We start from the raw sequence: 25,483 nt of genomic DNA, 5'->3' as shown, positions 1-25,483 counted from the left end.
GATTTTGCCCCGAAATCGACGATTTTCGGTAACGCGGCAGCCGCGGGGCGCCTTGGGCTTGTTCCGTACCGAGACCACGCCCCCAAACACCGTGAGACCACGCCTTTTTAACCATATATGTACATACACCGCCCTCCCTTCCGCATCCGACGCATCGACCACGCCCCCTGGCGCTGTAACCCACGCCTCCATCCAGCAGGAAGATCCCGCCCCGCTGCCCATATGCGTGTTTAAACCACGCCCACACATCATATAAATACACAAACCACGCCCCCAAACACACCCAGTAACAGGCCCCGCCCCCTTCCCGCGCCTCCGGCCCGCCAGGGGGCGCTGTGGCGCGGCGGCCCCTCAGCCCCGTGAGGCGGCGCCGGGCCGGGCCTGGCGAGGCTGCGACCGGCCCCGCTCCGCCGGCCCCGCTCCGCTCCGCTCCGGCCGCTCCACCGGCCCCTCCGCTCCTCTCCCCGCGGCCCCGCTCCTCCCCGCTCCCCCGAGGTGAGCCCGGCCCTCGCCGTCCCCCCCGCGGCCTCCTCCACCCCCTCAGCCCGGTCCCCCCGGCGGTTCCGCGGCCGCTCCGCGTCCGGCCTCGCCTCCTCCTCCTCTTCCTCCTCCTCCTCCTCGGCCAGCTCCGTGGCGCAGGAGCGGGGCAGGAAATGGCCTTTTCCTGGCCGGGGGCTCCGTGCTGATTCCTGGGTGTTTTTCCGCCTCTCCCCGCAGCAGCCGCCGGTGCCCGGGATGAGCCGCCCGCGCCGGCCGCAGGGCCGGGCTCGCCGAGCGGAGCCTCGAGGGATGGGATCGCTCCAGGTACCTCTCCCAGAGCCTTTTCCTCTTCCTTTTCCAGGGAGTCGCTGCCAGAGCCCCGCTCCCCGCGGGGGAAGTGGCGCAATTCCCCTTCCAGAGCCCTTTCCAGCCGCTTTTCCTCAGGAGGATTTGCCAACCCTTCCCCCCCTCCTCCCTCCCGGGGCCATCTGGTGCTTCTGGGAGCTTTGGAATTGCCCAAAATCCCCACTAAAATTCCATGGATTACGTAAAATTTGGATTGGCGTGGGTCACTCATCCTCTCGGGAATGTTGTCCCTGGAAAACTTTGGCTGGAGTTGGTGGGAAGTTGAATAATGAGAAATAATTACATTTAATCCCTCCCTTTTTATTCCTTCCACTTCCCTGGAATCCAGGAGGAAATAACTGGCTGGAAAAGGGTATTTCCCAGATGTTTTTTCCCGGTGTTGGAGGAGTTTTTGAGGTTTTGGAGTCATTTCTGGTGTGGATCCCGTGGATCTGCTGAAAACAGTCCCTGATTTCTTCCTTGGAATTCTGAGCGGGATTTCAGGGCTGTGGTCCTGAAATTTCTGCCAGATTTCTGCTCCAGGAGTTCCTGGATGATTTCTGCTCCTGAATTCCAGGGTGATCCCTGCTCCAGATTTCCTGGATGATTTATGGTCCCACAGTTCAGGGTCCACGCTTGGATCAGCCCAGGAGCCGCCCTTGGGATCCGGGTGGGGATGTGGATTCCTGCTTTTTTTCCCTGCTTTCCCCCCCTGCCGTTTCCCAGTTTATTTCCCAACCCTTGGGACAAACCAAAAACTTGGAAAACCTCAAAAGGTGGGAATTTGTGTACGGAATGTGATCCACGGGAGGAGGAAATTCCAGGGCTGTGGGATTGCTCCAGGCTTTGGAATCCTGGAGCATTCCTGGGAAGAGGGAAAAGCTTTGGATGTGTTTTTTTGGGATGAGCTGAGCGCTTTGGGAAGGGAGGGGATCCCTGGGAATTTTTGGGTTGGAGCCATGTAAGGATTTGGGATTGGGATAGAGGAGGAGAATCTGGGATTTGTGGAAAAACAGGGATGGGAATTGTGGGGCAGTGTGGAATCCCAAATTTCCACCCCCGTTTTTTTAGGATTTGTTGAGAAATGGGAGCATCAGGGATTTTTTCAGGGGTTTTTGGGATCTAAGAGCCACAGAAATGTCAGGAATGTGGGATTTGGAGTGCTGGGAATGGGGGAATGGAGCCAGACTCTCAGACTTTGATCAGGATTTGGGCATCTGGGATTTTTTGGAGAAGTGGGGAAAAAAAAGAGAAAAGAAGAGGGGAAAAAACCAGGAGAAGTGGTATCTGGGAGGTGACCTGGGTTTGACTGACTTGGAGTATTTAGGGAAAATTCCTGAGGGCTTTTCCCCTGCTTTCTTTGGGAGTTGGAAAAATAAAGGGATAAAGCAAATTCTTAAATTAGCAAGGAAAAATCTGAAATTAACAGGGAAAATCCTTGAATGAACAGGGAAAAGAATTAATCTCCATCTTCCCTTCAGGTGTATCCCGGGTTTCTCCCCTAGAATCCCCTCCCGAATGCCAGTTTTTTCCTGTTTTTCTCCATCCCTGAGTCTTGTAGCCCCTCCACTCCTCCTCCTGTTGAATCCCATCCCTAATCCAATTTTTTTCCCAATTTCCCCCGATTTTGAGCCCTCTACTGCTCCTCCTCTTGATTCCCGTCCTTAATACCAATTTTTTCCCAATTTAATCCAAATTTTCTCCCATTTTTCCCCCTCAGTGAGTCCTGCAGCCCCCCCACTGCTCCTCCTCTTGGTTTCTATCCCCAAATCCCGTTCCTGATCCCAGTTTCTCCCCGTTTCCCCAGCTCTGAGCCGCGCAGCCCCCCCACTGCTCCTCCTCTTGGGTCCCACCCCAAATCCCATCCCCGATCCCGGTTTTTTCCCAGTTTAATCCCGGTTTCTCCCCGTTTCCCCAGCTCTGAGCCGCGCAGCCCCTGCTCCGCCATGGGCGACTCTCCGGCCGGGAAGAGCCCCCCGGAGCCGGGCAGTTCCCCGGGGGGCGGCGCCGGGGGCTCCTCCCTGAGCGTCATCACGGAGGGCGTGGGCGAGCTGGCCCTCATCGACGCCGAGGTGGCCAAGAAGGCCTGCGAGGAGGTGCTGGAGAAGGTGAAGCAGCTGCACGGCTCCTGCCCCGAGGCGCTGCCCAACGGGGAGAGCTGCCAGATCCGCTGCCTGGACGAGCCGCCGGGCTCGCGCATCCAGGAGGAGGAGGAGGAGAGCTCGGCCGCGGCCAGGACGGCGCGGAAGCGCCAGAACCAGGCCAAGCAGTCGTGGCTGCTGCGCCTCTTCGAGTCCAAGCTCTTCGACATCTCCATGGCCATCTCCTACCTGTACAACTCCAAGGAGCCCGGCGTGCAGGCCTACATCGGGAACCGCCTGTTCTGCTTCCGCAACGAGGAGGTGGATTTCTACCTGCCCCAGCTGCTCAACATGTACATCCACATGGACGAGGACGTGGGCGACGCCATCAAGCCCTACATCGTGCACCGCTGCCGCCAGAGCATCGACTTCTCGCTGCAGTGCGCGCTGCTGCTGGGCGCCTACTCCTCGGACATGCACATCTCCACGCAGCGCCACTCCCGCGGCACCAAGCTCCGCAGGCTCATCCTCTCCGACGAGCTGAAGCCGGCGGGCAGGAGGAGGGAGCTGGGCACCGCCCTGCCCGGGGCCGACACGGGGCTGTCGCCCTCCAAACGGACTCACCAGAGGTCCAAGTCGGACGCCACGGTGTCCATCAGCCTCAGCAGCAACCTGAAGCGCACGGCCAGCAACCCCAAGGTGGAGAGCGAGGAGGAGGTGAGGTCTGGGGTGTTCCTGAGGGAATTCCATGGGAAAGGCCGTTGTGGGGCTGGGATGGAGCTGCAAGGCTCAGCCGGCCATCCCAAGGGGGAGAGCGAGGAGGAGGTGAGGTCTGGGGTGTTCCTGAGGGAATTCTGGGGGATTGTGCTTCAAGGATTGGGAAAATCCTGTGGTCGTTCCTTGGGCTTCATCCCAGAGCTCCTCTGGGATTGGGGCTGTGCTCCAAGGCTGATCCCAGGATGAGCTGGGAATTCCAGATGGGAGAGGAGCCCCAAGCTGGTGCTGGAAGCAGATTTTGGGAGCGGCGCTTCCCAAATCTGGGCAAAATGAATCCTCCAGAGGGTGGAATGCACCCCAGCAAAACTGGGAATGGTTGGGAATTCCCAGGAATTTCTGGGAAGTGGATCAGAAATCCAAGGTTTGATTCTGCTGGGAATTCCACTGGGAAGCTTTGGAAGGAGCCAAGGATTGTTCCCAGCTCTGGGAATTGGGATAAGGGTGGAAGGAAGGATTGGGAAGGAATTTTCCAAGCCGGATTCAGGATCAAAACACCCCGGAAAAATCCGGGGGGGCCGTTCCCGCCGGGATGAATTTTTAATATGGAAAAGGAGGAGGCAGAAACTGGAGCTTTTCCATAAATTATGGATGAGGAAACTCCTGGAAACGATCCTGAAGAAGCTGGGAAACCACAAAACCAGGGAGACTCCAGCCCTGGATCCCTCAAAATTCCCGGAGTTCTTGGAAGCACTGGCTGCTCTTCCCTCCAGAATCCAGGAATTCCTTGGAAAAAGCAGGGGAAATTGATAGGAAATGATCCCAGAATTCGTCAGGGAAAATTGATGGAAAATCATCCCAAATTTTCCCTCCCCTGGTGAACTTTGGGGTCATTTCCCATCGGTTTTCCCCCCAGGTGGGATCCAGGCCTGGCTGTCCCCTTTTTCTGGGAATTTTTGGGAATTTTAGCCCCAAAATTCCTGGGGTTTATGTGATGAAGCTCCATGGAATCCCTTTAAGGAGGAAAATCATGAATTGAGGGACTCCAGGTGCTGGAATTTCGGGATATTTGGGATGGGAAGTGCTTGCGATGGAGCTTGGAGGGACATGTGGGAATGGCAGGAAAACTTGGGATAAATCAGGAATTTCTCCATGGTAAAAAGGGCCTCAGGAATTGGGATTTTGGGAGCTTTCAGGATCGTTTCCATGGGATTTCTTTGATGTGCTGAGATCCAGGATAAACTGCAATCCAGGGAATGAGAAATACGTGGATTTGGTGGTGGAAAAGGTCAGAAATCCAAGGAATTCGGAGCTGGATCCATCCTGGTCCTCCTGGGCTGGGGTGAGGAATCCCAGAGAGGAGGAAAACCGGGAAAATCCCGGGAATTCAGCGCTCGGATCTGCCCCGCTTTGATCCCATCCCCCTTGAGATCCGTAGAATTTTCCTTCCCGGAAGTTTTCTGGCAATTCCAAGAGGATGGGACCAAAAGAACTTGGGAATTGCTGGAAGTGCACCTGGAGCTAAACTTTGCTTTTTCTCCCCCCTTTTCCCTGCTCCTTCCCCTCTGTCCTGTGGAAAACATTCCCAAAAAAACCGCCCCGGATCCCCCTTTTCCTGCTTTTCCCAGGAATTCTCCTCGAGTACGGAAAGCCTGGATAAATCCCTGGCTCCCGTAAGTTCCGATCCCGTTTTCCGGAGGCTCCCTCTTCCCTCCACAGCATTTCCTCAATTCCACCCCTCTGGAATTTCCCAGCATTCCCCAGATATTCCCAAAAAAATCCCAGTATCACCACCGCGACATTTCCTTGGAATGGGAATTCCAGGAAAATTCCTTCCAGTTGGATAGAATCCAGGAAAATCCCATTTTCCCACCAAAATCCATCTGGGAATGAGGGAATTCCCGCTTTTCCAGCTTTTCTGTTGCAGGTGGAAGAGGAAATGCTGTTTTCCCTTGGAATTTGGCTCCCAAAATTCTTGGCCGGATGGGATTGATTTGCTTTTTTTCCATGGTTTTTTTCCCACCAATCATTCCTTGATTCCATCCTTTCAATTCCTTCTTTTTTTCCATGAAAATTCCAATCGAATCCTGGCATTTTCCCTGATTTTTCTCTCCTGAATGAACCCTTTTCCCGCTGTTTTTTTGGAATCTTTCCCTCTTTTCCCACCAGGATTCCCGGTGGGAATGTGTAGTCCATGGTTTCCTCCAGCATGGGGAGTTTGGAAAGAATTCCATGATTTTTTTGGGGGGGCTTTTCTGGGAATTCCTGGATTCCAACCCAGCTCTGATCCTGCTGGGAATTCCCAGGGATCATTTGGGAATTTTGTTGGGATTTGATCCCAAATTTCGGTCTCATCCTAAATCCCACTGTTTTTAGGGATAGCAGGATGCTTGGGATGAGCTCCAAGCCCCAAATTCACACCCAGAATTCCAGGAATTCCTTGATTTCCACCCATTCCTGCTCCTCCCAGCCCAGCCACCCCTCCAGGTTCTTTTGGGAATCAGCAGAAAACAGGGATAATTCCTCCTTCCCTGTGGAATGTTCTGTTGGAGAGGGAAATCTTGGTGTGGGAAGGATCCTTGGGAATGCTGGGATGAGGAATGGGATGAAGAGGAAAATTCCCTCTGGAATTTCCCTTTGGAATGGGAAGAAGAGGAGAATTCCCCTCTGGAACGGGATGAAGAAGAGGAAGATTCCCTCTGGAATTTCCCTTTGGAATGGGATGAGGATGAAGTTCCACTCTGGAATGGGACGGGACGAAGAGGAAAATTCTCCTTTGGAATGGGATGAAGAGGGATTTTTTCACATTTCCCTCTGGAATGTGATGGAATTTCCCAGCCCCTGTGGCTGGAAGATCCAAGATCTCCAAAGTTCCCATCGGTCCCAGAATTCCAGAGGCTCCGAGCGGGTCCTGGCACCGCTGGAATATTCCTGGGGTTGGGAGAAGATCCTTGGGATCCCTGGAAAACCCAGGAGCTGCCCTGGCTCGAGGTGGGGCTGATCCAGGGGGATCCCTGGCTTGATCCCAGACTCCCAAATTCCTCGGGATATCCTGCTGGGAGAAGCATTTCCTGGAATTCCGAGGGGACAGCACCCGTGGAAAACCTGGATGGAAGGAGCAGGAATATCAGAGCCACCAGAATTCCACAGGAAAAGCCGGGAAGCATCCATGGGATATCCCGGGTTTGGCAGGAATGGGATTCAGTCCGTGCAGAGCTGAAGGGATTTTTGGGATCCGGCCGGGATTGGGAACCTCTGGAAAATTCCTCCCGTGCCTGGAGCCAGGTGGGGGCAGGGAAGTCGAGCTTTATCCCGGAATTCCTGAGGGAATTTTTGGACGTGGACTACAAATCCAGTGGATTCCCAGCCAGGAATGCCCCTCCCCATCCTTCTCTCCCTGATTGCTCCCCACCCTTTCCTCTTGCTCTGTTCCCGATTTTCCCGGCGTTTTCCGTTGCTTCCCCCTTCCCGATCCGTGGCTTCCTGCATGCGCCGTGTCCAGCATGATCGGAGATCCCGAAATCAGCCCTGGTTATTCCCGAGAGTGGGAGTTTGGGATGGGTGCGGGGAGGGGCTGCTGCATCCCGGGGGAAATCCCAAATCCAGGGGGATTGTTGGATTGGGGCAGGGGGAGGGTCCTCCCGAATCCCGGGAATCCAGCGGGACTGGGAGCTCCCTCTGGGAATGTTGGCTCTGGAATTCCAGGGGGAAGGAAAAGGCTCTGGGATCCTGCTCTGCTGGGGCATGGACGGGAACCCCAGATTTCCAGGATCTGGGAAGAGGGAAGAGAAGGGAGAAGGGAAGAGAAGGGAGAAGGGAAGGTGGGAAGAGGGAAGGTGGGCAGAGGGAAGAGCAGAAGTTTGATCCCAGTGAAAAATCACTGACATCTCCCCTCCATTTTCCTCCCTTTTCCCAACCTTCTCCTTGGGATCCCAGCCCTTTTCCAGCTGGCCTGGCTGGCTCGGGAGTAGAAAAGGGGAAGGGCAGGGAAGAGGGAAAAGCGGGAAATGGATCCCACTGGAAAACCACCGCCATCACCTCCATTTTCCTCCTTTTTCCCCAGTTTTTAATTTTTCACCCCAATCCTTCCCAAGCCTTTGGCAGGCAGGGAGAGTCCAGGAAGGGAGGAGGGAAGGGCGGGGAAAAGTGAGGGAAGGGAAGGGAAGGGAAGGGAAGGGAAGGGAAGGGAAGGGAAGGGAAGGGAAGGGAAGGGAAGGGAAGGGAAGGGAAGGGAAGGGAAGGGAAGGGAAGGGAAGGGAAGGGAAGGGAAGGGAAGGGAAGGGAAGGGAAGGGAAGGGAAGGGAAGGGAAGGGAAGAGGGCGTTTGCCTGTGGAGAAGGTGACGCCACCTCCCTTTCCCCTTTTTCCCCCTTTTTCCCCCTTTTCCCCCTTTTTCCCCCTTTCCCGGGCAGCCGGCCCGGCTGGCTCCGGAGCGGGAGTTCATCAAGTCGCTGATGGCCATCGGCAAGCGCCTGGCCACGCTGCCCACCAAGGAGCAGAAGACGCAGCGCCTGATCTCGGAGCTCTCCCTGCTCAACCACAAACTGCCCGCGCGCGCCTGGCTGCCCACGGCCGCCTTCGAGCACCACGTGGTGCGCGTGCCCCACTCGCAGGCCGTGGTGCTCAACTCCAAGGACAAGGTCTGGGAAAGGGGGTGGGAAAGGGGGAGTTGGGATTTGGGGTGGGGATTGGGAATGGTGGGAGAGCTGGCGGTGGGGATTTGTGGGATTTGCACACCCCATGGTGTGCGTGCCCCACTCGCAGGCCGTGGTGCTCAACTCCAAGGACAAGGTCTGGGAAAGGGGATTTGGGGTGGGAAAGGGCATTTGGGATGGGATCTGGGGTTTGGGACGGCCTGGGAATGGTGGGAGAGCTGGAGGTGTCACTTCCAGGGCTGGGGGTGCTGGGGCAGCTGGAATTGGGCCCAACCCCCCGAGAACCTCCAGCTTCCCTCTGGAATCTGTGCCCTTTTCCTCCCTCTCCGCCAAACCCACGGATTTCCCCCGAGTCCCGGCCCCGGGGGTGTCCCTCATCCCGATCCCGTTCTCCCCAGGCTCCCTATTTAATCTACGTGGAAGTGCTGGAATGTGACAATTTCGACACGGCGAATGTCCCCGCGCGCATCCCGGAGAACCGGATCCGGAGCACGCGCTCGGCCGAGAACCTTCCGGAATGCGGCATGGGCCCCGAGCAGAGGGCCGGCAGCTTCAGCACCGTCCCCAACTACGACAACGACGACGAGGCCTGGTCCGTGGACGACATCGTGGAGCTCCAGGTGGAGGTGGGAACGCTGGGAATGGGATTTTCCACAGGGTCATGGCACCCTGGTGTCCCCAGGGTGTCCCCAGGGTGTCCCCAGGGTGTCCCCAGGGCGTCCCTGGGGGTTCCATGCGGGATTGTCATTCTGATCCCCCCTGACTAAAAATGGGATTTCGTGGGTTTTATGGGATATTGTGGGATTTCGTGGGATGTTAATGGGATTTGATAGGATTTAATGGCGTTTCATGGCATTTTTGGGGATTTTTTGGGACTTTGGGGCATTTTATGGGATTCTGTGGGATTTGATGGGGTTTCAGTGGGATTTCTGGGGTTCCATAGAATTTCTGGGGTTCCATGGGATTTCTGGGGTTCCATGGGATTTCTGGGGATTCATGGGATTTCTGGGGATTCATGGGATTTCTGGGGTTTCCCCGGGGTTCCCGCAGCTCCCAGAGATGCACACCAACAGCTGTGACAACATCTCCCAGTTTTCCGTGGATTCCATCACCAGCCAGGAGAGCCGGGAGCCCGTCTTCATCGCCGCCGGGGACATCCGGTGAGCCTGGGGAGAGCCGGGAATCTTCCCTCGGAATAACCCGGAATTCTGACACTCCCCAGAGCAGAAATCCAGGAATATTCCCTCGAAAAAACCACGGAATTCTGGGGAATCCCTGAGAAAAAATGCAGGCATTTTCCCTGATGAAATTCCGGAATTCTGGTGTTGCCCAAAGCAAAAATGCAGGAGTTTTCCCTGATAAAAACCCTGGAATTCCGGCATTCCCAAAGCAAAAATGCAGGAGTTTTCCCTGATTAAACGCCGGAATTCCGGCAGTCTCCAGAGCAGAAATCCAGGAATATTCCCTGATAAAAACCCCGGAATTGGGGCAGTCCCCAGAGCAGAAATCCAGGGGTTTTCCCTCACAGAATTGGGGCAGTCCCCAGAGCAGAAATCCAGGGGTTTTCCCTCATGGAATTCCGGCAGTCCCCAGAGCAGAAATCCAGGGGTTTTCCCTCACGGAATTCCGGCAGTCCCCAGAGCAGAAATCCAGGGGTTTTCCCTCACGGAATTGGGGCAGTCCCCAGAGCAGAAATCCAGGGGTTTTCCCTCACGGAATTCCGGCAGTCCCCAGAGGCAGGGCCCCGGAGTTGTCCCGCTGACGCGCGGTGCTCCCCCGCAGGCGGCGGCTGTCGGAGCAGCTGGCCCACACGCCCACGGCGTTCCGCAGGGACCCCGAGGACCCCTCGGCCGTGGCCCTCAAGGAGCCCTGGCAGGAGAAAGTCAGGTAGGGACCGGGAATGCCGGGAATGCCGGGATCCCCGCGGGCCTGCCCCGACCCCGGGATTTGGGGCGGCTCCGAGCGGGTTTGGGTGAACCCATTGGAATTCCGAGCCTGGAATTCCTCCTGGGGAAAGCGGGAAAAGCCCCTGGGATTGAGGAATTTTGGGGGGGGGGGTCATCCGTGTCCCGATGGGATTTGATGGGATTTTGTGGGGGTTTGTGGGATTTGATGGGATTTTAATAGGATTTGATGGTTTTAGTGGGATTTTGATGGGGTTGCAATGGGATTGGAAGGCACGAAGAGAATTCCCGGGAATTCCCAGAGCTGCTCCCGCCCGGAAGCTGCCGGGACGATCCCGTTTTTCCCGTTTTCCCTCAGGAGGATCCGGGAAGCCTCTCCCTACGGGCACCTGCCCTCGTGGCGCCTCCTCTCCGTCATCGTCAAGTGCGGGGACGACCTGCGGCAGGAGCTGCTGGCCTTCCAGGTGCTCAAGCAGCTCCAGGTGAGGCAGCTCCCGGGAATCCCCAGCGTTCCCACTCCCCGAGAGGCTCCCGAAAACAGCCCCGGGGTTTGGGGCCATTTCGTGGAGTTTCCACGGGATTCCGGGTGCTCAGACGGCTCCCAGGGAATTCCCAGGAAACCCCTGTGGGATTCCTGGTTTTCATGGCTTTAGTGGCATTTCCTGGGATTTGAATGGGGTTTTTAAATCTGATAGAGTTTTAATGGCATTCAATTGGATTGGATGGGATTTTAGCAGGACTTCTTTAATTTCACGTCGTTTAACCCCACTTAAATCAGATTTGCTGGGATTTTAATGGGATTTTTAAAAATTTCACAGGATTTAACCCTGCTCCAGTCAGATTTTATGGGGTTTTCTTAGGATTTAACCAATTTCCCACCGTCTAACCCTGCTCCAGACAGATTTTATGGGATTTTAAGAGGATTTATTCAATTTCACATAATTTTAAACCCGTTCCAGTCAGATTTTGTGGGATTTTCATGGGATGTACCCCGCTCCCTCCTGCAAGCCATCTGGGAGCAGGACCCGGTCCCGACCCCGTTTCTCTGATTTTATGGGATTTTATGGGATTTTATGGTGTTTTATTGGGATTTTATTGGGATTTTATTGGGATTTTATGGGATTTTGTTGGGATTTTGTTGGGATTTTATGGGATTTTATGGGATCTATCCCGCTCCCTCCGCAGGCCATCTGGGAGCAGGAGCGGGTCCCGCTCTGGATCCGGCCCTACAAGATCCTGGTGATCTCGGCCGACAGCGGGATGATCGAGCCCGTGCTCAGCGCCGTCTCCCTGCACCAGATCAAGAAGCAGTCCCAGCTCTCCCTGCTGGATTATTTCCTGCAGGAGCACGGCAGCGCCAACAGCGAGAGCTTCCTGTCGGCCCAGAGGAACTTCGTCAGGAGCTGCGCGGGCTACTGCCTGGTCTGCTACCTGCTGCAGGTCAAGGACAGGTAATTAATGAGCTAATTAATGAGCTAATGGGGCCTGGTGGGCACTGCCTGGTCTGCTACCTGCTGCAGGTCAAGGACAGGTGATTAATGAGCTAATTAATGAGCTAATGGGGCCTGGTGGGCACTGCCTGGTCTGCTACCTGCTGCAGGTCAAGGACAGGTAATTAATGAGCTAATTAATGAGCTAATGGGGCCTGGTGGGCACTGCCTGGTCTGCTACCTGCTGCAGGTCAAGGACAGGTAATTAATGAGCTAATTAATGAGTTAATGGGGCCTGGTGGGCACTGCCTGGTCTGCTACCTGCTGCAGGTCAAGGACAGGTAATTAATGAACTAATTAATGAGCTAATGGGGCCTGGTGGGCACTGCCTGGTCTGCTACCTGCTGCAGGCCAAGGACAGGTAATTAATGAACTAATTAATGAGCTAATGGGGCCTGGTGGGCACTGCCTGGTCTGCTACCTGCTGCAGGTCAAGGACAGGTAATTAATGAACTAATTAACGAGCTAATGGGGCCTGGTGGGCACTGCCTGGTCTGCTACCTGCTGCAGGTCAAGGACAGGTAATTAATGAGCTAATTAACGAGCTAATGGGGCCTGGTGGGCACTGCCTGGTCTGCTACCTGCTGCAGGTCAAGGACAGGTAATTAATGAGCTAATTAATGAGTTAATGGGGCCTGGTGGGCACTGCCTGGTCTGCTACCTGCTGCAGGTCAAGGACAGGTAAATCCCAGGGTTTGGGGGAATTTGGGAATTTTTTTGGTATTTTTCTGATTTTTTACTTTGATTTTTTGGAATTCTGCCCCAGACACAGCAGGAACGTCCTGCTGCACCCGAGGGCATTTAATGGCATTTTAGGGATTTTACCACAATTTAATGTGACTTTCACTGGATTTTTTTCTGAAATTTCCCTGGGATTTCTCGGAATTCCGCGGGATCCCCCAGGCACAACGGGAACATCCTGCTGGACGCCGAGGGCCACATCATCCACATCGACTTCGGCTTCATCCTGAGCAGCTCCCCCCGGAACCTCGGCTTCGAGACCTCGGCCTTCAAACTCACCTCCGAGTTCGTGGACGTGAGTGGGGGGCCCGGGGGGTCCCGGGGGGGTCCCAGGGGGGGTCCCAGGGGTTTCCAGGGCATTCCCAGGGGTTCCCAGAGCATTCCCAGGCCGTTCCCAGGGGTTCCCAGGCCATTCCCGGGCGTTCCCGACGCCGTTCCCGCTGTCCCGCAGGTGATGGGTGGCCTGGACGGGGACATGTTCAACTACTACAAGATGCTGATGCTGCAGGGGCTGATTGCTGCCCGCAAGCACATGGACAAGGTGGTGCAGATCGTGGAGATCATGCAGCAAGGTGGGAATGCCGGGAATTCCCCTCCCGAGCCGGCTTCTCCCAGAACATTCCCCGTTCCAGCCCCTCATCCCATCCCGCTTCTCCATTTCCCAGCCTGAATTTCCCCCTTCCCAGGCTCGCAGCTCCCTGATCCCATTCCCCCCCATTCCAAACCCAGATTCCCAACATTCCCATCCCAATTTTTCCCATTTTTCCTGGCTTCCAGCTGCCGTTTCCCATATTTCCTGATTTTCCATTCTCCCAGCTGCCTTTTTTCCCATTTTTCAATTTTTCCAGGCTCCCAGCTGCCCTATCCCTGATTCCCATCCCAAATTTTCCCATTTCCCCCCATTTTTTTTCCCCTTTTCCAGGCTCGCAGCTGCCGTTTTTCCCGATTTTTCCCGTTTTTTCCCCATTTCCAGGCTCGCAGCTGCCGTTTTTCCCAATTTTTCCCGTTTTTTCCCCATTTCCAGGCTCGCAGCTGCCCTGCTTCCACGGCTCCTCCACCATCCGGCACCTCAAGGAGCGTTTCCACATGAACCTGACGGAGGAGCAGCTGCAGCTGCTGGTGGAGCAGATGGTGGACGGCTCCATGAGATCCATCACCACCAAGCTCTACGACGGCTTCCAGTACCTCACCAACGGCATCATGTGAAATTCCAGAGGCCCCGCCCGGGGGAAAAGGAAAAAGAAAAAAAATCCCCGGAAAAAATTTCTGGGAAAAAAAAAAAAAAAAAAATTCCCTCCCCCAGGAAGAAACGGGAGAATTCCAAACTTCCCGATTCTGTTCCCTTGGGAAAAGCGGCCTCGGATCTGGGGCCGAGGTTGGGCTGCTCCCCAGCCTGGACTCTGCTGAGGGATGGGACAGAATTCCATGAAAAAGACGGGAAAAACAGCGGGAAAAGCGGGAATGGAGGAGCAGAGTGTGTGGGGGGGGAAAATCCCGATGGAACGGGATGGGGATGGGGGCAGCTCCCCCTTTTCTCTGCTTGGAATTCCCTGGAATTCCCCCCAATCCCATGGAATGTGCAGGGTGGGAACGGGGAGGGGTCTCCGGAAGGTTGGGATTCCCCAGATCCCAAAATCCTCGGAATTCCCGGCTCTGTGGGGTCCTTCCCTCCCCTGGGACACCCTGGGATGGCTGGGGGGGGATTCCAGGTGAAATTCCCAGTGGGATTCCAGCTCTTCCAGGAATTCGGGGCTAGGACCCCCTCTCCCCTTTCCTGGGTAATTCCAGCCGGGAATTCGGGGCTGGAATGTTGGACACGATGGGGGGGGTGTGGGGGCCTGATCCTGATCCCAAATCCCAAATCAGGGAAGATCCAGAGCTTCCCAGGCAAGGAAAATTTCCTGGAATTTCCCCTCCCGCTCCCCCAGGCCTGGCCGGGTGGGGACACTTGGAGTGTCCCCAATGTCCCCCCCGGGTCCCTGTGTCCCCTCATGTCCCTCTTCCCCAATGTCGTCCCCCCCCCCATGGCCCCTTGGTGTCCCCAGTGTCCCCCCTTTGTGTCCCCCCCACGTCCCTGCATCCCCCAGTGTCCCCCAGTGTCCCCTCAATGTCCCTTTTTTTTTTTTTTTTTAATTTTTAGCATTAAAAACCCCAAAATTTGGTTTTTCAACCCCCCCGGGGAGGGGGGAGGGGGCTCTGGGGACAGGGAGGGGACACAGGGGACCCCAACCCTTCCCAAGCCCCTTTTTTGGGGGGCAGGACCAAAATGTGGGGATGCAGCCGGAGCCCTCAGCCCCTCCCCATTCCCATTCCCGGAGATCCCGGGAGGAGCCGAGGCACAGAGGGTGAAACCACTGGAGTTTAATGGAATCGATTCCTACAGAATAAAGAATTCCTGAGAGCCTCTCGAGCCCGCGGCTTTCCCTCTGCACATTCCCAAAATCCCCAACGCTCCCGGGGGGCAGCCCCGGAATTCCAGGGGGGAACATTCCCGGAATTCCAGCCCCTCCCTCCCTCCACCCCAATCCAGCTCAAGGCACTGAAATGCTGGAAAACCGTGGGTCCAAAGCCATTTTTCCATAGTTTTCTTTTTTGGGAATTTTTTCTTTCTAAATCTCGTAGAAACTTTAATTTCTTCTCTCTATTTACACCCGGCCTGGGGATTTCTGGGAGTGGCCGATTCCACCTGATTTTTCCCAGTTCTTTCCCACCCTTTTTCCATCCATCCACCCGCAGGGAAAAGGGGAGGGACAACTCCCCTCATTCCTGCTGGAAAAAGTCAGAAAAACTGGGAATAAAAAACCAAAAAAAAAGGAAAAAAAAAAATCAACCTCAAAGCAGCTTCTGCCATCCCGAAAAACACAAAAAAACGGGAAAAAAACCTTGGAAAACCAAACCAAATCCCATGAGGAGCACAGCAGTTGTTGGGATTTGTGGATTTTAGTGTATGATACAACTTTACAGGGAGAGGGGAAGGTTATCCACAGGGAATTCCTGGAATTCTCCCAGGAATTCTGGGAGTAGCGGTGCCAGAGGGAGGAGGGGCTTTTCCAGGGGATTTTGGGGGGATTGGAAGTGGGAAAGGTCCCGGAGCTTGAGGGGATGGAGGAGCCGGAAAAAGCTGGAAAAGCCCCCAGACCTCACCCTCAGCCAGGAATCTGGGAGCAGTTTTCCCACTTTTTCTTCAGGAAAAGGGTCCTGGCTGGGATTTGGGATCCCTTCCCAATCCTGGGGTTTTTTGGGTCATTATTCCTCTGCCAAAGGAAAAACTTCCTCTTTTCCTCTCCTTTTTTCCAGCTTTTTTCCTCTTCCTGCTCCCTTGGGAATGTCCGGCCAAGTGTCCGAGTGCCCTTCCCAGGGACCTCCGGAATTCCAGGACTCTGGAATCGCCTCCTTCCCAACAAAACACACCAGGAACGTTCCCAAACGGGGAAAAAAACATCCAGGGAAAACAAACAAACCCCAAAAATAACAAAAAAAGGTGGATTTCGCTGGAAAAGCTTCCCCTGCCCCATCCGGATCCGGGAATTCCTGGGAAAAGCCCGGAGGGGTCCCAGAAACCCCAAATCCCCCCAAAATCCAACATTCCCAGGGAATTCCCGGTGGGATTTGGGATCATCCCAGTCCTAATCCCATTCCCACGTTTCCCTCGGACACCGGGAAGGGCTCTGGGGGTTTTATGTACACGGCGCAGATTCCCGGCCTTGGAGCTGACCCCGGAATTCCGGGAATTCCGAGATTCCCAGGGACACTCAGTTCTCCTCAGGCCTGATCCTGGAATTCCAGGAATGCTGAGATTCCCGGGAATGCTCAGATGTCCTCAGGGCTGATCCCGGAATTCCGGGAATGCCACAATTCCCGGGCTTGGAGCCGACCCCACAGATTCCCGGGAATGCCGGGATCCCCGGCAGGCTCAGTTCTGCTGGGTGAAGCCGGTCCCAGATTCCCGGGAATGCCGGGATCCCGGCAGGCTCAGTTCTCCTCGGCGCCCTGCCGGGCCCGGATGAAGGCCATGCCGTGGGTCCGGAAATGCGTCTTGAGGTTGAGCTGGCTCTCGAAGCCCCTCCCGCAGACCTTGCACTCCAGCTTCCCCTCGGAGCCGCCGCCGGAATTCCCGCCGGGACCGGGGCCGCTCCCGCTGCCCTGGGCGGCGCCGGCCGAGGCCTCCTCGGGCTCCGCTCCCTTCTTCTTCTTGTGGGAGATGAAGCGGTGGCGGTTCAGGGAGATCTGCGAGGTGAAGCAGAGGCCGCACTCCCGGCACTGCTGGGAATTCCCGTCCGTGCGGTGCTGCGGGATGTGGGCCTGGAATTCCGCCCGGCTCCCGGCCAGGAAGCCGCACTTGCGGCAGCGGAACGGGGCCTTGGCCCCGCAGGGCTTGGGGCTCTTGGCGGGCGGCGTGGTGCTGTCGGGCTCCTCGCTGCACGACTCGTCCGACGACAGCTTCCGCTTGCGCCCGGCCGCCTGGAAAAGCGGGAAAATCCGGGAATTCCCAGCAAGGCCTGGGCCTGAGGAGCTCCCGGGAAACCCCTTGGGAATCGGGGCAGCTCCCAGGAGGAATTCAGAGATGAGGAGCCTCCCATCCTGCCACTAACGCTGAAATTCCCAGGAAATTCCTGGAAATTCCCAGCAAACCCCAGCAATTCCCAGATAATTCCACCTGGGCAGTCCCAGACCCAGGGCTGGGATTTGTGGGTTCCCAGCAGTAATTCCAGGATGAACCCCGCCCAGTCCTGCCCCAAAACTCCCAGGGAACGCCAGGAAGTCCCGGAATTCCAGGATGATCCCACCTGGGCGGGGCCGGAGGGGCCGCGGGCCATGATGACCTCCTGGCTGCGGGCGGGGTCCGTGACCTTGATCCCGTGCCGCACCTGGATGTGCTTCTCCAGGATCAGGCGGCTGCTGAAGGTTCTCTTCCCCTCCGTGCAGTACCTGGGCACGGAGCAGCCTGGTTTTCTTGGGAATTCTACCGCTGGAATTCCCAAATTCCAACCCCAAACAAGATGGATACAAAGCCGGGAGTCCTTCCCCAAATCCCTCTCACTCCTGGAATTTCAATTCCCATCTTGGGCAGAGCAGGTGGGAATTGAGCCCTGATTCCCTGGGAATTAAACCTTGATTCCCAGGGAATTGAACCCTGATTTTCCTGGGAATTAAACCCTGATTTTCCTGGGAATTAAACCCTGATTCCCTGGGAACTAAACTCTGATTTTCCTGGGAATTAATCCCCAATTCCTTCAGAGTTCCCATTTTCCCTGCCCAACCCCAACCCCAACCCGGCTCAATCCTCCCCGACCCCTCCCAGTTCCCGCCATCCCACTCCCTTTTCCCAACCCCGCCGTTCCCGCTCTCCCAGGATCCCAGGAATCCCGGGAATACCGGCAGGGGTAGACGCGTTTGATGCCCTCGTGGTTGACGCGGACGTGGCGGCGCAGGCTCGGCGCCGAGCAGAAGGAGCGCTCGCACAGGTGGCACGGGAACTTCTTCACCGACTGCGGGGAAAGGCGCTCAGGATCCCGGGAAACCCGGGACAAACCCTGGAGGGATGCCAGGGAAACCCAGGACAAACAGGAGCAATCCAGAGGGATCCAGGAGGATCCAAAGCTGGGATTCCCACTCCAGCTGCAGGTGGGAATTCAGTTTTCCCTCCAATCCCCGCTCCTGCCTGGGATTGTTCACCCAGCCAGGAATTACCCCAAAAATCTCATTCCCATTCCCAAACCCTCCCATTCCCAGGATCCAGGGGGATCCCGGAGGATCCAGGGGGATCCAGGGGCCGGGATTCTCCCCCACGGCCCCGCCCCGCCCCGCGCGGTGCCCACCTTGCCGTGCTCCCTCTTCATGTGCGCCACGTACTCGTCGCGCTCGGGGAACCACGAGTGGCAGACGCCGCAGGTCCAGCCGCTGCCCTTGGCCTTGGGGCCGGCCTTGCGGGGGAAGCGGCTGCGCCGCGCCCGCCGCAGCTCGGGCGAGCTCGGCGCCTCCTCCTCCTCCTCCGAGGAGCTCGAGGACGACTCCGAGCGCCGCGGCCCCGGCGGCTCCAGCGGCTCCGCCTTGGGCGTCAGCAGCGCCGCCGCTCTCCGGGAGGGCTCGTCCTTGGACTTCTGGGGCTGGTGGGTGTTCTGGGGAGAGCGGGGAACGGCGGGGTCGGGGGGAGCGACCTTCCCGGGCTGCCAGGCAGACCCAGGGATGGGCAATCCACGGAATAGCCCGGGCAGGACCAGGATTGATCCCGAAAATCCCACAGAAACCAGGCCGGGGAACCCCGGAATGGTCTGGGCTGGAAATGATCCCAAAACCCCACCCAGACCACGGCTCCCATCTCCCTGCACTCCCCGTCCAAGTGGGGCTGGGGTTCTGCCTTTTTCAGCTGGAATGCCTCCATTCCCAGCTGGAATTCTGTCTGGAATTCTGGTCTGACCTTGAGGTGCTCGAGCATGGTGCGCTTCTGGGCGAAGAGCAGCGGGCACTGCGGGCAGCGGAAGACGCTGACGCGCTGCGGCAGCAGGTGCTGATCGAAATGCGACGACAGCAGCGGCTTGTGCGTGAACACCGTGTCACACATGGCACACTTGTAAATCATCCTGGGAAAACGGGGGAAAACGGGGGAAAATGGGGAAAAACGGGGGAAAACGGGGAAAACGGGGTGGGGGAGACGCCAGAGGGACGGGAGAGGGAAGGGAAAAGGAGGGGAAAGAGAGAAATGAGGGACAGGAAAAGGAGAGAAATGAGGGATGGGAAAAGGAGAGAAATGAGGGAACAGAAAAGGAGGGGAAATGAGAAGGAAAAAGGGAAACCAAAAGGAGGGAATAGCAGAGAAAAATGAAAGGATAAAGGAGAAAAAGGAAAGGAAAAAGGGAATGGGAAAGGAGGGGAAAACAGATAGAAAGGAGCGGGGGAAAAGGAGGGAAGAGGGAAAAAGGGATGGAAAAAGGAGAGCGGGAGTTGAGCTCATCCCAGCCACGGAGGAGGTTCTGCCAATCATGGAACATTCCCAGTTCTCCCAGTCCTGGAATCGCTCAGGCAGGAAAAGCCCTCTGGGATCACCACATCCATCATTCCCAAGTGCCACATTCCCAAATCTTCCAGCCAGTTCCACCACCAGCTCCACTGCCGCAGCAAAACATTCCCAAACCTCCTCTCCCAACCTCTTATTCCCAAACCTCCCATCCCAACCTTTTCCAGGTGAACCTGAGCCCGCTCCCTCGGATCCTGGGCACTGGCAGGAGCCGGGACCTGGGGAATTCTGTGGAATTCTGTGGAATTCTGGGCAGCACTCACTTGGATTGCTGGTTGCTGAAGCCGGGGTGCTGCGTGTAGACGTGGGCGTGGGCGCTGGGGGCTGACTTGAAGGCCATGGGGCAGATGGGGCATTTGTGGAAAACCTCGCAGTGGGAGCTCTGGATGTGGGACTTGATGGAATTGACGCCGCCGAACACCACGGAGCAGCTGGGACACCTGGAAAACCCCAACCCAGACTGGGATCCAAATCGGTTCTGGGAACCCCCAACCCAGACTGGGATCCAAATCGGTTCTGGGAACCCCCAACCCACACTGGGATCCAAAGAGGTTCTGGGAATTCCCAGTGGAGGCCAGGATCCAAAGCGGTTCTGGGAATTCCCAAAGGAGGCCAGAATCCAAAGCAGTTCTGGGAATTCAAATTGGAACCCGGATCCCAAACAAGTTCTGGGAAAATTCCCAGCTGGAGCCAGGACCCCAGACAAGGATTCCCAGAATTTCTGGGATTCCCTGGCTCCGTGCCCGTATCCCACCCTGTGGGAGAAGTCCTTGAGGTGGGACTCCAAGTTCTCCAGCAGGAAATTCCCACCCCATTCCAGGGGCACACTTCCTCTTTGGACCCCCCCAGCGCTCCCCCGGCATTCCCGGTGTTCCCTGGGTACCTGTAGCCCACCCTGCGGGAGAAGTGCAGGCACGAGTCCTTGAGGTGGGCCTCGAAGTTGGCCAGCAGGAAGTTGCCGCCGCACTCGGGGCACACGTGGGGCGGGCGGCTGCGGTGCATGCGCTGGTGCGCGCTGAAGCTGCAGCGGTTGGCCAGGATCATGGGGCACGCCGAGCACACCTGCGGAACCGGCATCAGCCTCGGAGCCGGGCATCCCACCGGGATCAGCCTCGGAACCCCGGGCATCCCACCGGGATCAGCCCGGGAATCCCACTGGGATCAGCCTCGGAGCCCGGGAATCCCAGCCCTTGGGGGGGGGCCCGGATCCCAACCAGCCTGGGGAGGATTCCCAGTGAAACCAGGAAGACAAACAACTCCCACTGCCCTCCCACCACTCTGGGCCATCTCCCAGTGCCCTCCCACCACTCTGGGCCATCTCCCAGTGCCCTCCCACCTCCAGCCCAGCACTCCCAGCGCTCTCAGCTCTCACCGTGCTGCTGCTGCTGGTGGCCACCCCGACCTGCTGGAAATGCGCCGCCAGCCCGGCCTTGTCCTTGCACTGCTCCTTGCACTCCAGGCACCTGAAGCAGCTGTAGCTGCTCTGCTCCGAGCCCAGGGGCAGCACGGGCAGCTCCTGCACCGCGCCCCCGCCCTCCTGGGCCACCTTGCCGGCGGGCAGGGCCAGCGACACCAGGGGGGTGATGTCGGGCTGGCCGATCATCTGCTCCAGCGCGATGGGCCGCATCACCAGGTGCGAGCACTGCATCACCAGCCCCTTGTCCTTGTGCTCGCGGGCGTGCAGCAGCAGGCTGCACTTGTTGAAGAACACCAGGCGCTTGGTGCAGTGGTTGCAGGTGACCTCGATGCGCATGCTGCGCCGGTCGTAGTGCCGCGCCAGGCTCTTCTCCAGCGCGAAGGCGTCGCCGCACTCCAGGCAGCGGTAGCCCGAGGGCGGCAGCGCCAGGCTGGACTCGGCCGGGGGGCTCAGGTTGGGCTTGTAGGTGGGCAGCAGGTTCTTGCTGTTGAGGATCTTGTTGAAGGCCTCCACCAGGCTGGACTGGCTGCGGGAGATGACGGTGCCGGCCACGCCGGGCGCTGCCTTGGGCGCGGCGCCGCCGTTGGCCTTGGCGCTGCCGTTGGTCCTTCCATCGCCCTTGGGCAGCGGCTGCGGCACCAGGCTCAGGATGTTCTTGGCCACGGATTTGCCGGCTTTTCCGGGCAGAACCACGGACTTCTGCTGGGCCACGCTGGCGGCGATGAGCATGGCGCTGCTGGCACTCTGGATGGTGGCCACGGGCAGCACCGTCCCCTTCAGCTTGGTGCCGTTGCCCAGCTGCACGCTGACGATTTTGGGCCCTTCCGCGTTTTTCAGAGGGCTGGAGAGCTCCGACTTCTCCTTGGCCGCCGCCTCCGTGGCGATGCCGGCGGGACACTCCAAGGGCTCCTGGGAATTCTGCTCGCTGGGGATTTTGGTGGAGGGCGGCTCTGAGTCCGAGGACACCCTGGTGACCGTCCTGGTGATGCTGCCACAGGAGGTTTTGATGGTTTTGATGCGCACCTTGAGCGGCCGCGAGGAGCTGGAGGACGGCGAGTTGGTGCTTTCCTCCTCCTCCTCCTCCTCCTCACCGCTGGAAACGCTCGGGGGGCTCCCCACGGATTTCCCCAGCATCTCCTGCTCTTCCTTCAAGGAGAGCTGCTTGGGGGAAGGTGGGATGGGAATTCCCGGGGAGGAGAAGGACTCCCGGGGGCTCCCGGGCGAGCGTTTGAGCTCGGCCCCGGCGCTGGCACCGCCGTCCAGCGCCGCCGGCTCCGCTCCCGGCCAGGCCGCCACAGGAGAGTCCTCGGCCGAGTAGCGGACGGTGACGGACTTGAGGTGATCCAGCACCAGCCCCTTGGGGCTGCAGCCCCTGCCCGGAGCCTCCTCCGAGTCCGACTCCTCCTTCTTGATGCAGGCCGCGGGGTGGGCGCCGTCGCCGGGGGCTCCCGCCCGGAAGGGCGCCGGGAACGCCGGCTCCAGGCCCTCGGCGCCTTCTCCCAGGGGCTCCTTGCAGTCCCCGGGGGGCGTGGGGGACGCGGCCAGCGAGGGCACGGCCAGCGACTTCTCCTTGGCTTTGCACTCCCGGGCCCGGTCGATCAGGTTGGCGCCGTCCTCGCCGGGCTCGGGGCTGAAGTGGGAGAACAGATCCAAGGCCTTGGAGCCCTTCTCCTTGGCCCAGCACTCGCCGTTGGGGGCGGCTCGGCAAGGCGGGCGCCGGGCGAGCGCGGCCCCTCGGCGGCGGCGGCGGCGAAGCCGTTCTGCAGCAGCCGCGGCGCCAGGGCCGCGTCCTTGCCCTCCAGCTGCTCGGGGCACACGGTGTTCTTGACGATGACGCTGACGGCCGAGATGTCGGGGTGCGGCAGCACGTGCTCGGCCGCCCCCGCGGGCCCCGGCTCCTGCTTGCCGTGGGGCTCGGGCTCCTCGTGGTGCGAGTGGATGGCCTCGTTGGCGTCGATGTCGGGGATGTCGAAGGCGGCCAGCAGGTCGTCGAAGTCCGGGGTTTTCATGTCCCCCATGGCTGGGAACTGGGGGGAGAGGGGGAGAGGGCGGTTTGGGGTTTCCAAGTGGGAATTCCTGGGTTTCCACCCTGACAAACCCCAGGGGATCCTGACGTCCCGCAGCCTTTTCCATTCCGTTCCCCTTCCACCCCAAACACCTCCTCTCCATCCCAGAAATCCTCTAGCAATCCCAAAAATTCCCTTCCCACCCCAGCCCTGATGCCGACCCATCCCCTAAATTCCCAGAACTGCCGGGAAAGCCTCGGGATCCGGCCCCATCCCGACCTGGAGCCGGGCCCAGGATCTGTCACATCCTGGGGACAACAATTCCCTGTTAACCCCCAGAATTCCCGCACTTCCAGCAGGCCTGGAAGCTCCAAGGATTTTTGGTTTCTTTAGGGAAAAAACTCCTTTCACAAGGAAGGGTTTGATCCCACGGTTTCCCAGCCTGGAAATCTAGGAAAAAGGGGAAAGAGCCGTGGATCCAACCCCAATTCCAGCCCCAAATTCCCTCTGGATCTGAGGCTTCCAGAGAACCCCAAACAGGTGGGATTCCATTCATTTTACCCTCTGGAATGTGCCTCTGGAGAGGCCTTTTCCTTCCCAAATCCCCTTTTTCCTGCCCTTTTATCCCAGGGAAAGCCTCCCCAGGTAGGAAATGAATTCTTTGGAAAAGCTGGGAGCTGTTTTCCAGGGGGGAATTTCGCCCTTTGTCCTTTCCCATTCACATCCAAATCCCTGGGAATGTCTGGGGTGGATCTCGGATTTCCCCAGCCCAGCTCCTTCCTCCCCATCCCAATCCCAGCTTCTTTTTGGGAATAAATCCAGGCCTGGACAGTCCTGGAGGAGCTGTCTGGGATCGGGGTTTGGGAAATCGCCGCGGAAAAGGAGGTGGGGAAAGCGGGACAGCCCCAGACAGGGAGGGATTATCCCAAAATTCCACCCGTGGCAAATCCCGGTTCCCAAAACGATCCCCAACCCCCCATCCTGATCCTAAATCCTAATCCCAAATCCCCCATCCCAAATCCCCAGTCCCGCTCCCGCCCCCATCCCGGCGCAGCTGCCTCATCCCGAGGGATCCGTGTGGGATTAAATTCCCGGGATTTGGAGGGGATTAATTCCCGACCATCTGCCGGCCCCGCAGCCTGGCCCCGATCCCGGGATCCCGAAAATCCCAAAGGGAAAGGGAGCGGCTCAGCCCCGGCAGGAGCCAGGAGGGCTCGGGATTCCCGATTTTCTCGGGATTCCCGATTTTCCCAGGGTTCCCACAAGGGCTGGGGGAGTCTGGACAGGGATTCCGTGGGATTCTGGGGTCTTCCCAAATATCCAGGATCCCAAGGCCACCATCCCGATCCCAAACTCCCCATCCTTAACTCCCCATTCCCATCCCGAAACTCCTCACACCGATCCCAAATTCCCCGAAATTCCAGGACGGAGGGGATGCGCACGACCCCTCCCAATCCCGGATCTGGGATGGGGAAGGACTGACCGCGACCCCCCAAAATTTCAGGATGGGGGCTACGATCCTGATCCCCACAAATCCCGGGATATTTTTGTGGGAAAACGTGAACAAGACCCGGTTTTTGGGATGGGAGCGGGTGACCGTGACCCCCCAAATCCCGGGATTTTTCCGTCGCAAGGAGTGACCGTGACCCTCCAAAATTCCCGCAATGGGGGGGAGTGACCGTGACCTCCCGAATCCCGGGATTTTCCGAGGGAAGAGGCGCCCTCCAAATCCCGGGATTCCGGGGCCGGGCCCCCTCAGGCCGCGCTTCCCGCCCAGGCCGCGCCCCCCCCTCAGGCCTTGACCCCCTCAGGCCGCTCCCGCCCCTCAGGCCCCGCTACCTGGAGCTGCGCGCGGGGGGCGCTCCCCGCTGCCGCTGCCGGTTCTGGATCCCGGTTCCCGTTCCCAATTCCCGAATCCGATCCCGGTTCCCGATCCCGGTTCCCGATCCCGGTCCCGGTCCCGCTCGGGCCCCTCAGCGGCGCCGCTTCCCCTCCGCCACTTCCTGCTTGGCCCCCCCGCCCCGCCGGCCGCTCGCGCCGCGCGTTCCCGCCCTCGCGGCGCTATTCCATTGGCTGTACGGCCCGTCACTCAGCCAAATCCACATTCTATTTGGTTCATTCCGCTGTCAGTCAATGCTGAACGCGGCCGTCCGCACTCCCCATTGGCCGAGCAGGACCCGCCCCACACCGGGTGTGTTGATTGGGAAGCGCGGGTGTCATTCAACCCGCAAAGCCTCGCCCACCGCGCTATCCCCGCGTCCTATTGGTTGTCAGGGCTGGCGCATCTCGCTGCCGATTCATTAAAAACGCTGTTTATCAATTAATCCCCGCCTTATCTGGTCTCCCATTGGTCAAAGCGCGCTGCTTATCAAGCGCGGGTTCCGGCCGCCATTGGCCTCAGGGAGCGTCCATGGCGGCGGCTCCCAGCCAGGGGCTGCTATTGGGCGCGGGATTCGTCCCTCAGCACGAGAACACGCCCGCCCCGGGTCCATAATGGCTTCAACCCCCTCCTACCATTCGCTGCCAGGGCCGTCACTCACAGAGGTGTCGGCGAGAACGATCCGCCCACGTCTGCATGTTGCATTATGCCATTGGTGGAGAGCACTGTCACTCAAGGCAGCCTCTGCTTCCTCGCT

General features: G+C 58.2%; 2 protein-coding genes across 5 annotated transcripts; one reads left to right on the top strand and one right to left on the bottom strand.

Annotated features, from left to right (window-relative positions):
* Nucleotides 1–358: 358 nt before the first annotated feature.
* On the top strand, nucleotides 359–13,757 carry PI4KB (phosphatidylinositol 4-kinase beta). 4 transcript variants are annotated; one of them, XM_050984402.1, is made up of 13 exons: nucleotides 359–495; nucleotides 718–804; nucleotides 2,744–3,623; nucleotides 5,249–5,293; nucleotides 8,032–8,259; nucleotides 8,673–8,900; nucleotides 9,325–9,434; nucleotides 10,057–10,161; nucleotides 10,537–10,660; nucleotides 11,523–11,629; nucleotides 12,572–12,704; nucleotides 12,861–12,981; nucleotides 13,434–13,757. In XM_050984402.1, the coding sequence occupies exons 3-13, from the start codon at nucleotides 2,772–2,774 to the stop codon at nucleotides 13,613–13,615; spliced, it is 2,235 nt and encodes a 744-aa protein (XP_050840359.1). In that variant the 5' UTR covers nucleotides 359–495; nucleotides 718–804; nucleotides 2,744–2,771; the 3' UTR covers nucleotides 13,616–13,757. The 4 variants fall into 4 exon arrangements, with proteins under 4 accessions (XP_050840359.1, XP_050840357.1, XP_050840358.1 ...); XM_050984400.1 differs by having other exon boundaries at nucleotides 11,364–11,629; XM_050984401.1 differs by lacking the exon at nucleotides 5,249–5,293 and having other exon boundaries at nucleotides 11,364–11,629.
* A 998-nt stretch (nucleotides 13,758–14,755) lies between these two features.
* On the bottom strand, nucleotides 14,756–24,853 carry ZNF687 (zinc finger protein 687). The gene is given in 10 exon segments (XM_050984373.1): nucleotides 14,756–16,870; nucleotides 17,197–17,338; nucleotides 17,786–17,898; nucleotides 18,229–18,528; nucleotides 18,828–18,990; nucleotides 19,688–19,864; nucleotides 20,308–20,486; nucleotides 20,797–22,541; nucleotides 22,544–22,868; nucleotides 24,687–24,853. Coding segments are annotated over 9 exon segments (3,624 nt in total). The 5' UTR covers nucleotides 22,860–22,868; nucleotides 24,687–24,853; the 3' UTR covers nucleotides 14,756–16,381.
* Between the last annotated feature and the right edge of the window lie 630 nt (nucleotides 24,854–25,483).

Source organism: Serinus canaria, chromosome 25 (assembly GCF_022539315.1).
Source record: "Serinus canaria isolate serCan28SL12 chromosome 25, serCan2020, whole genome shotgun sequence".
NCBI lineage: Eukaryota > Metazoa > Chordata > Aves > Passeriformes > Fringillidae > Serinus > Serinus canaria.
This window is presented reverse-complemented; position numbering and strand designations above follow the sequence as displayed.

Excerpts from the sequence above, each read along its gene's own strand:
- PI4KB (XM_050984400.1), top strand. The coding sequence starts at position 2,772 with ATGGGCGACTCTCCGGCCGGGAAGAGCCCCCCGGAGCCGGGCAGTTCC. Across the intron at positions 3,624-5,248 it reads AGGTGGAGAGCGAGGAGGAG|GAATTCTCCTCGAGTACGGA; the intron begins GTGAGGTCTGGG and ends TGCTTTTCCCAG. Across the intron at positions 10,661-11,363 it reads AGGTGCTCAAGCAGCTCCAG|GCCATCTGGGAGCAGGAGCG; the intron begins GTGAGGCAGCTC and ends CTCCCTCCGCAG.